The sequence below is a fragment of the Alosa pseudoharengus genome, unplaced genomic scaffold, assembly GCF_046254945.1.
Source record: "Alosa pseudoharengus isolate Yale_2024_CS ecotype anadromous, Long Island Sound unplaced genomic scaffold, YU_APseudo_1.1 YU_APseudo_1.1_scf_21, whole genome shotgun sequence".
In the NCBI taxonomy this organism is placed as follows: domain Eukaryota; kingdom Metazoa; phylum Chordata; class Actinopteri; order Clupeiformes; family Clupeidae; genus Alosa; species Alosa pseudoharengus.
In genome coordinates this window covers 5098968-5109179 of record NW_027468674.1, presented here as the reverse complement: position 1 = coordinate 5109179, position 10212 = coordinate 5098968, and the positions used below count along the sequence as shown (strand labels likewise).

At 42.2% G+C, this 10212-nt stretch overlaps 1 protein-coding gene across 4 annotated transcripts in view; it reads right to left on the bottom strand.

The window, feature by feature from the left end:
• The window catches only part of LOC143137493 (NACHT, LRR and PYD domains-containing protein 1 homolog), a 61458-nt gene that overhangs the window by 24394 nt on the left and 26852 nt on the right, over nt 1-10212 (bottom strand). For 3 of the 4 annotated variants that reach the window (XM_076297721.1, XM_076297722.1, XM_076297723.1), the window contains exons 3-6: nt 10070-10120; nt 7860-8117; nt 3341-5030; nt 3080-3163 (exon numbers count right to left, since the gene is read on the bottom strand). In XM_076297721.1, coding sequence (XP_076153836.1) covers nt 3080-3163; nt 3341-5030; nt 7860-8117; nt 10070-10120 — 2083 coding nt within the window. Of the gene's footprint in view, nt 1-3079; nt 3164-3340; nt 5031-6001; nt 6238-7859; nt 8118-10069; nt 10121-10212 lie in introns of those variants that run through there. The other variant, XM_076297724.1, reaches the window with a different exon arrangement.

Here is a 10212-nt window from a genome sequence, read left to right as displayed (position 1 = left end):
GAATAAAGATATTACGAAATACTGTACATCTCATAATGAGTAGTTATTCACCATCATTTGCAAATTGGTAATGACGGTTAAAAGTGATAGGGGAGAGGCGAGAGACACGTATGGAGCACAGCTGAAGACGCACTGTCACGAGATATAAGCAACTCCTCTGCAGGATAAATGTTGTTTTATTCAGTCATTTGAGCAACATTAGGGTAAGTGTTGCTTTTTCCAGCCTATGTTTTCGATGGTAACCCATTGTCAGTCAATAGTGAAAGTAACTGCATATACGTAACTGTCTTGTCGTTGACTGACTCCTTGGTGAAATTAGTTTCACTTTGCCAATGAGTTCAAATAATAGACGAGTGCAAATGCGTGAAGGCTATGCTAGATTTTAGTAAAGCATGGTTTAAGAATGACTATTCCATATGGTCTCGCAAGCAGCCTCCTTCAAATGTGCCGTTGAATGCCAAAATACCGATGCATTTATTTGACATATCGCGCGTTGCGCCGTTAAAAGGAATGACAGATGTCATTTTCATTGGTTTAAAATGATGTTACGCCCCAAACACACCCATATGACTGATTAAAAGACCTAGGAACACCTTGTTACGCCATGCGCTCCACTTTTGAGAAGGAAAACCCTCCCAATGTGAACTGGACATCCTACTAAATTTGAATAGACTTTTGACGAGTGACGATGCACTTTAGAATGTCATGATAGGGCCCTTAGTAATTAATTCTGGTCTATGAAGTTATAAAGTTATAAAGCATCATGTGCCCCCCACCGAGGTGGTGTAGTCATAACCAAAACTATTGACTAATTCCTCTGTCCCTGCAACACTTGTCAGAGTCACAAACAACCGTTGTTAATGTTGTTGTAGCTCAGCGCAGCTTTTGATACTGTGGATCACTACATTCGTCACTACACTACATTCGAGGCACTGCTCTGAAGTGGTTTGCCTCCTTCCTAGAAAGGGGAACTTTCTCAGTACCCTTTAACACCTTGTCATATGTCTTTTTATAAAGAATACCCAAATAACTGGTACTTTGTTATATTTTAGTTTTTATGTTGCCCCATAGACTGTATACAGTTCTGTAAATTCTATGGCTGCCCCTAATATCTGTTATGGCAGCAGATTGCAGTAAGAAATTTTGGCCTTAAAGGTGTCAACCATTTACTCTTTTGGTGTGCTCTGTGAACATGTTAAAGAGGGAGATGCTGCTGTAAGCAGAAAGTGAAGGGGAGATTTATGAGATTCTGTGGAATGGCATGTTCAAGGTGTTTGTGCAACCATGCTGCTTGTGCCTTAGAGAAGGACGGCCTCTGCTCCGGCTGGCACCTAAGACCTTATTTACTGTCTTGGGGTCAATCTTGAGTGGATTCCATAGATGTCGGTCGTTAGGGGATACAACATTATAGATATGGTCAACTGCTTGAGTAACCAGGTCGTAAAATGGTTTGCGTACCATTAATAGAGATGTCATGTCTTGTCTGGTTTGTCCTGAGGGTATAAAAAGTGTTTCCTTGTTTGTAACATCAGACTGTGTCTGTTAGCAACACAACGTATGTCTCCGGATATTCGTGAATAAAGCTCTCTGAGATTTCTGACTCCCGGCTGGCTGAGCATTGGTGTCAATCCCGGACCAATTGTGGAAAGTAATGAATGTGTGCAAAACGTAAAATATATTTATCTAGAGCAGTGGTCGCCAACCCGTCGATCGCGATCGACATGTAGATCTTTAGGACTTGCTCAGTAGATCCCGAGAATAACAGGACAATTAAAAACAGTCACCAAATTCCCACATGTTCGCCAAAATTTGCAGGGCGTAGCCTACATTTCAGCGTGGGATAGGATAGCGCATGATTTATTCAAGACCTAGCCATCATAATGCGAGAAATTCCTGCATACATTTACAGTGTCTGATAACGTTAATCTAATAATGGAGCAGCGTGAATGCGGGACCGGACGAACCAACTTCTGACTTGAACCGAACGTAACCCCATGCAGACACACACACGCGCACAGCACCACTTTGCAGGTGCGCTCTCTCTCTCTCTCTCTCTCTCTCTCTCTCTCTCTCTCTCTCTCTCTCTCTCGCAACAGGACTTGTCACCGCTGAAGTCAAATTATGTTAGGTGCTTCTATCAACTGCTAACTGACAGAAAATAAAAAACAAAAGTTTAGCGATCAGGAATTTGTTCTCCATTTCAAGAATGTAATCGATTGCGGACGTGCACAGACACGGAGTGCATTGTAGGCCTAGGCTTAGGTTACTTTCACTTTCTAGAGTACGCATTAATTACGTGAAAGATGCTTCATACCAAAACAGCGATCAAACATCAAATTTATCATGACGTATTGTCACAATTTCTCACAAACACTTACTCCAATTAGAAAATCAAAACCAAAATCATGTAAGTAAAGACTATGTTAAAGTGTTGTTATCTCATTGACGCCTGTATAAGGGGGTGGAGGATGTGATATTTTTGACCTGATACATTTGCCTAAATAAAAGGCCTTAAATTGGAAGTATTTTAGCTTTGATTTTCTTTTGACGCTTCAAGGTAGATCTTGCCTTTGTTCAGGGCGAGGTTAGGGATCTTGGGCTCAAAAAGGTTGGTGACCACTGATCTAGAGCAATGTGAATCCAGTTTCCAAATGAATAAGCAATAAACAAAAGTTCTGTAATATTATACTTTCCTAAAGCATAATTCTCACTGAGTAAGCACGCAAGCACAGTCAGGATAGTGCATTCCTTCCATCTAACGGCTCTTCTCTTCCAATGTGTCTACACATGGGTACCAAAACGATTTCAAATACACACAGAAGTGCTATAGGTAGGGGATTTCACACAGCGGCCAATCTACAACTAAGCCTATTAATCGTCAAAACCAAAATCACTAACAAATCACAAACCATTAGTATCAACTAAAATTGACATCATTCTTACTTACATATGCCAAACACTGAGATCTTCAATTTTGGCTTTCTGACTGTAAACATTTTCCTTCAAACACACTCACTCTTTCAATACACAAGAAACACAAATAAACAAGTGAAAGTGTTCATATGAATACAGTTCTTACCCTAGTCCACTCAGGATCTTTCCTTTCCCCAGAGCTGAGATCAGATCATTCACATCAGCATCGGACAGCTCCTCAACAACTAACCTGCAAACACACAAACACATAGTCAACCAGCACTGAAGACAATGTCGGCTTTAAGCTTCCATATGAATGTGACTGGTAGGCTGTTTTAATAGGAAATCAAACTGAACTTTAATATATCTAAAGTGTTTATTTATGTGGCTACATTTGTTTGTATTCCACATACACACACACACTCACCCCAGCTCCTCACACCTGCTCAGTGCAGGTTGCAGCATCCTCAGCTTCTCTGCTGTGATGTTGCACTCCCAGAGCTCCAGGCTTCTGATGGTCGGGCAGCGCTGCAGGGAGTACAGCAGCACTGAGCAGTCTGTACTCGTCAGGGGAATGGAGTCAAAGGTTATCTTACCCCAAACCTCCATGGCTCTCCTCACAAACTCCTCCTCGTGGAGCTCATAGAGACAGTGGAGAATGAACAGCAACTCATTACTTTTCTCTGAATCTTTACTTTTTTCAATGAGTTCAAGAATCCACTTTTGTAGCTGTCCTCGAATGGAAGGAGTGGAAGGCAGCTCATGTTTCTTCAGGTTTTGTATTACCTTCTTATTTGAGAGGCCAAAGAGAAACTGGATGATGGGTAGGACATAGGACTTGCCGTCATATTCCTTGACAGAACCGAGCAGCTCTTTGACTTTCTCCTCATTCTGGTCTGAGGTGTAGTAGAGTGCAGTAAAGAACTCCTGAAAGCTGAGATGCATGAAACTGAACATTTCCTCCAGGTGGACTTCCTTCTTCAGGAGGAATTTGCACAGGAAGGGAACATTGGCTGGATCTGAGACTGTACTAAACACACTTCCCTTCTCAAACAGGACCTGCTGCTCCAGCATCCCTCTCTCTGCCAGCTGGCCCAGGCTCCTCAGCAGAGTAGGGACGGGTTGACTCAAACCCTGGCAGTGATGCTCCAGCAGAGTGGACACAAAGTGGACAAATATGGAGGTAGTTGTTTCCAGCTCAGCCATTTTAGATTTTTTTAGCTGCTCCTGATAAACTGTACAGACAATCCAGCAGATTACCGGAATGGAGCAGGAAGAGAAGAGTGTTCCAGTTGCCTTCACACTCCTTAATGCCTTCTCTGCTACCTGCTGATCTTGACAGAACCTCTGGAAGTACTCCTGCACCCCCTTCTCAGAGAAACCCAGAGTCTCAGTGAAACGCAGAGGGTGTTTGAGCAGTTTGCTCAGTGTGTCTGCAGCAGTGGGCCTGGTGGTGACCAGCAGGAAGCAATCAGGAAGGATTGACCCCTTCAACAGAGCACTCAGAATGGCCTCAACAGGAGCTGGTGTGAAAGGGTCTTTGACAGGTGAGTCACTGATTTCACTCATTGTGAATCGCAGTTCATCAAATCCATCTACGAGGAAGAGCACCTTCTGTGGTGAGTCCTTTAGTTTCTCTGAGATCAGTGGGGTAAATTCCTGACTGCAACTCACAAGATCCACCACACACCTGTCATTCCTCTCTCTGGACACCTGGTTCAGTTCTTTACATCTCAGGTGTAAAATAAGTTCAAATCGATCCTGGTAGAGGTTGCCTGATGCCCAGTCCAACATGATCTTCTGTGCCATAAAGGATTTGCCATGTCCAGAGTGGCCCTGAAGAATGACCACTTTAGGTATCTTTCCACGGGCATTAGGGCTGAAAAACTGGTCCAAAGTGGTGCTTTGATATGCCTTGCTGGCACTGAAGAGACTCACTCCTCTGAAACGAATCTCCTCCTCTATCTCTTCCTGCTCTCTGTGTTTCTGGACTATCAGTAGGTCAGTGTAGCGGTCAGTCAACAGCACATCCTCTCCAAGTAGGGAGTTGTACTCCTGCACTGTCTGATACTGCGAGCAGATCCACTCCTTAAGATTGAGGATCATTTGCTGTTGGTCTGAAACATTATTACAAATTAAAATGTTAATATTATGTTTATAGTGGCCATATGCCACTTTCTGTATGGTGTGTGTTGGTTTTGTACTGGTACTTTTATTTTGACATCTAATTGGCATTGAAGTCATGTGGGCAGGTGGTGTAATGATGGAATGTATATATCTACCTGGGCATAGGTACGGCTGTATGGAGAGGGGGTGAGTAGGGAGAGCACATTTTTTGTATAGAAACAAACAAGACACTTTATTGCATATTTGCACATTGCACTAGCACTTTACTGTATGTCAGGCCTTGTCATTGTCTGCTATGCTGCTTTGATGGGATATGTTTTACCCAGGATTCTGGACAATAAAACTAAAGTAAACTTCATCATCTTCATTATCTTCCTCACTCAGCCTCTTGTGACTGTATTTGTTTGTATTCACCACAATGTTAAACAGTATTTTATCTGCTACCCTCTATGGGCCCTATCATGACATTCTAAAGTGCATCGTCACTCGTCAAAAGTCTATTTAAATTTAGTAGGATGTCCAGTTCACATTGGGAGGGGTTTCGTTCTCAAAAGTGGAGCGCATGGCGTAACAAGGTGTTCCTAGGTCTTTTAATCAGTCATATGGGTGTGTTTGGGGCGTAACATCATTTTAAACCAATGAGAATGACATCTGTCATTCCCTTTAACGGCGCAATGCGCGATATGTCAAATAAATGCATCGGTATTTTGGCATTCAACGGCGCATTTGAAGGAGGCTGCTTGCGAGACCGTATGGAATAGTCATTCTTAAACCATGCTTTACTAAAACCTAGCATAGCCTTCACGCATTTGCACTCGTCTATTATTTGAACTCATTGGCAAAGTGAAACTAACTTCACCAAGGAGTCAGTCAACGACAAGACAGTTATATGCAGTTACTTTCACTATTGACTGACAATGGGTTACCATCGAAAACATAGGCTGGAAAAAGCAACACTTACCCTAATGTTGCTCAAATGACTGAATAAAACAACATTTATCCTGCAGAGGAGTTGCTTATATGTCGTGACAGTGCGTCTTCAGCTGTGCTCCATACGTGTCTCTCGCCTCTCCCCTAATCACTTTTAACCGTCATTACCAATTTGTAAATGATGGTGAATAACTACTCATCATGAGATGTACAGTATTTCGTAATATCTTTATTCTAATTATGTTTCCCATTGTAATCGTGCAATTTGTAATGCTTTGCATGGACGTGCGCTGGTGTGCGTTCATGAATGATAGAAGGATGGTGCGTGCACCTGCCAATATGACTGTTGACATGCGCTCTTAAAATAGCATATGAACAACTCGCCATTGACTTCTGACCAGGTTTAGGTGGTGTATGATAGCGATTTTTAGACAATGCGCCAGGTCCCTCCCTAGGTTGTTAATTGCCACACCCCTGGGCGCAATGCTTAAAAAATAAACGTGCAAAATAACGAATTCAACTTCGCGCCGGTGAATAACGAACTGTACGCCATGCGCTGGTGACCCAAAATATAGCCCTATGTGTCTTATATTTCTTACAGGTATTTATGGCTGATGCCAATGTCTCTTAAAAACACACCTTATGATTAGAAATCAGTGGACCAGCTACATTACACTTATAATAACTAATTTTTCATAACAAAACCAACACATTATTTCTACAATAAAATTACTTTATATTATGTTATGTTCCATTGTACATGGATCACAGTGATGTGTTGTGCTTTTCCCACTAGACCACATTTTCTCCTGGTGGTTGGTTACTCGTAATGGGCAGCTATTAAACCAGACTTCCATTGACCACTGAGGTGTCTACAAACCAGGGCTTTGAACCGATTTTTTTTTTCAATCGGTTCGTTCCGAACAGAAACGGAATTATAACGTTTCCGGTTATGAGTTCCACCAATAAATTGACGTTCCCGAACCGGTTAGAACAAAAAAATACTGTTCCCGGAACGGTTAATTTCGTTCCTGTCAGCTGTTTAATGCTATAGAATTATGTCACATCTTTCTCATCTAGCTTAAACCAAATGTAATAATATTACAACCATTATTAAATAATAATAATTATATTATTATTAATAATAATAATTAAATAGGCTTACAATTATTTCAAATGTGTAGTTTATTGTTAAAAGAGAAAATTTCCACACAAACGTAACAACATTATTAAGACACGTGGTTATGCCACTCGGGCAACAACAAATTCCAACTGTCGGGGGGAAAGGCCATCCAGTAGGCCTACTCATACCGTAACAAGCCATCTGTGCATTAGGCAAACAGAGGTGTTGGCGCCATTTAGCCAAATGTTCGCTAGTCCATCATTAACGTGGAGTCGACAAATATAGCTATTGATATTGTGTTTGGAATGAGCGTTTTAATTAACGATGGATCGTAATTTACCTCTTATTTAAGATGTGGAGTGGAGACTTTGTAATCCACCGCTCTCTGATGTGATGTCACACAGGAAGTGAACCTCAGCCGTCATGGTAACGTGCGCAGGGAAATAATTACTTTTTTTTTTTAGTTAATTAGGCAACGAAAACTTTGAGGAACGAAATAAAACCGGTATTAACCGGTTACCATTATTTTTAAATAAGTGTTCCTGTTCCAGAACATAAAAAATAATAACGTTTCCGGTTTCGTTTCTGTTCCCTGTCAAATACAAAAAGTTCCCGGTTTTCGTTTTCGTTCCTTGAACCGGTTCAAAGCCCTGCTACAAACCCAACTCACCATAGAGGCCAAGTTCACCCCTCTGCAGCACTATATCAACATGTTCACTGGAGGCTTGGTTAGCCATAATGGTCATCCATTACACTGGGCACTCACCATAGACACCAGGCTCCTTGTCTTTAAGGAGGGAGAGAAATCTCTCACAGGCCCGTTCACCCTTCTTCCACACCATGTCAACCAGGCAGGTCACCTGGTCCTCAGTCACACTGTGATTCTGCAGAACCTCATTCCTCTCCCTGTTTGTAATGACGGGGCCCATGTCACAGTTGGGTTTCTGAAGGCCATCCAGCAGATCTTTGAGAGCAGCATCTCCAATCCCGTTTATGAGTTCACTCCGAGCATTAAACACTTGATCTGTAAGGAGAGAGTTTTATGCTGTGATTTCATCCTGTGGCAAAACCATAACTGTGGCCGATATGACCACTGTTATACCTGTGTGGTGACATAACGATATGAGCACTGTTATATAAATATTTTTTTTATAAGTATATTTTGCAGGGATTTTTGCCTTTATTTGGACAGGACAGTGAAGAGTGACAGGAAGTAAGTGGGAGAGAGAGAGATGGGCTGGGAATCAGGAAATGACCGCAGGTCGGATTCGAACCTGGATCCCCGTGGCCACTCGGACCCGTACATGGTACGGGCGCTGTAGCCTGCTGCGCCACAGCACCCTCAGCACTGTTATACCGTTGTGGTGCCATAACTGTGGCCGGTATGAGCACTGTTATACCGTTGTGGTGCCATAACTGTGGCCGGTATGAGCACTGTTATACCGTTGTGGTGCCATAACTGTGGCCGATAACTGTGGCCGGTATGAGCACTGTTATACCGTTGTGGTGCCATAACTGTGGCCGATAACTGTGGCCGGTATGAGCACTGTTATACCGTTGTGGTGCCATAACTGTGGCCGATATGAGCACTGTTATACTTGTGTGGTGCCATAAATGTGGCCGATATGAGCACTGTTATACTTGTGTGGTGCCATAACTGTGGCTGATATGAGAACTGTTATACTTGTGTGGTGCCATAACTGTGGCCGATATGAGCACTGTTATACCATTGTGGTGAGATGCAGTTTGACTACTCTTACTGTTTTAAGATTCCAGTTGTTATTGATCACTGATCTGTTATTCCTCTCATTGTGTTGACTGTCGCAACTGCTGTCACGCTATCCTGAGAAGTATTCTTTGGTCACCACTATTCTGAGATTCACGGCTCCCATTGACTTACATTCAACACATCAAATCAATACTTCCAAAATGTGCTCAAACTAAAACTGGTGACTCATGCCGGCAACCATTTCACTTTGATAATAAACTACATTCTGGTAGAAGATATATACAGCAAAAATAACATAAATTGGCTAAAGCAATGTGGAGAAATCTTATAAAATCTGTCCGTTCCTAAGACTGTGCCCATTGTTCAAATTTATGGTCATCTAATGTCGAATGTCAGAGTAATTACATTCAAAGATGTATCTCAATATTACACCACAATTAATAAAGGAACAAAGTAGAAAAACACAATTAACCAGATAGATTAGAAGAATAATTGGTGAGGAAGTACAAGATTATTCGACGGTCGTTACTTTTCTAATAAATATAATGGGCTACATTACATATTTCATGGCCACCAGATGGGGGGATGGCACTGCACTTCAAGCCTTATGTAGCTGTAAGCAAGCAGTGAAATGGTGCCATCTGGTGGACGTGCAGTGCAATAGCGCCATTACATTTTTTTTTTTAAGTATATTTTTGGGCTTTTTATGCCTTTAATCAGATAGGACAGTGGAGAACGACAGGAAGCGAGTGGGAGAGAGAGTCGGGGTGGGATCCGGAAAGGACCACGGGGCGGGAATCGAACCCGGGTCGCCGGCGTACGGTGCAGGTGCCCCAGCCAGTTGCGCCACAGCTGCGGCTACATTTTTAATTTAACAGGAAATTACTGTAGAAAATCTTATTTGTCTAATTCATCTGATATGTTGTGTTTTTCTTTTCAAACTTTGTTATTTTATAAATTGTGGTGTATCATTAAGGTACGTTTTTGAATGCAATTACTCACATTAGATGAGCATACATTTGAATAATGGGCAGTCTTAGGGGCTGGCAGTTTTTCTCCACATTGCTTAAGTCAAAGTGAAATGGTTGCTGGCATGAGTCACCGGTTTTAGTTTGAGCACATTTTGGAAGTGTTGTTTTGATGTTTTGAATGGAAGTCAATGGGAGCCGTAAATCTCAGAACAGTGATGACCAAAGAATATTTTTCAGGATAGTGTGACAGCGGTGCTGTCGCAGGGATTACAGTACCTGTGGCTTTAGCTGGAGATGCTGCAGATGTCCGACTCTCAGCACCTGCACCTGTGGACACAGATTTGACCCAAATGCTTACAGCCGTGCATCATTACAAGCAAGCTTTAGCCATATGCTCTTAAGTTCCAATCAACGTAGTG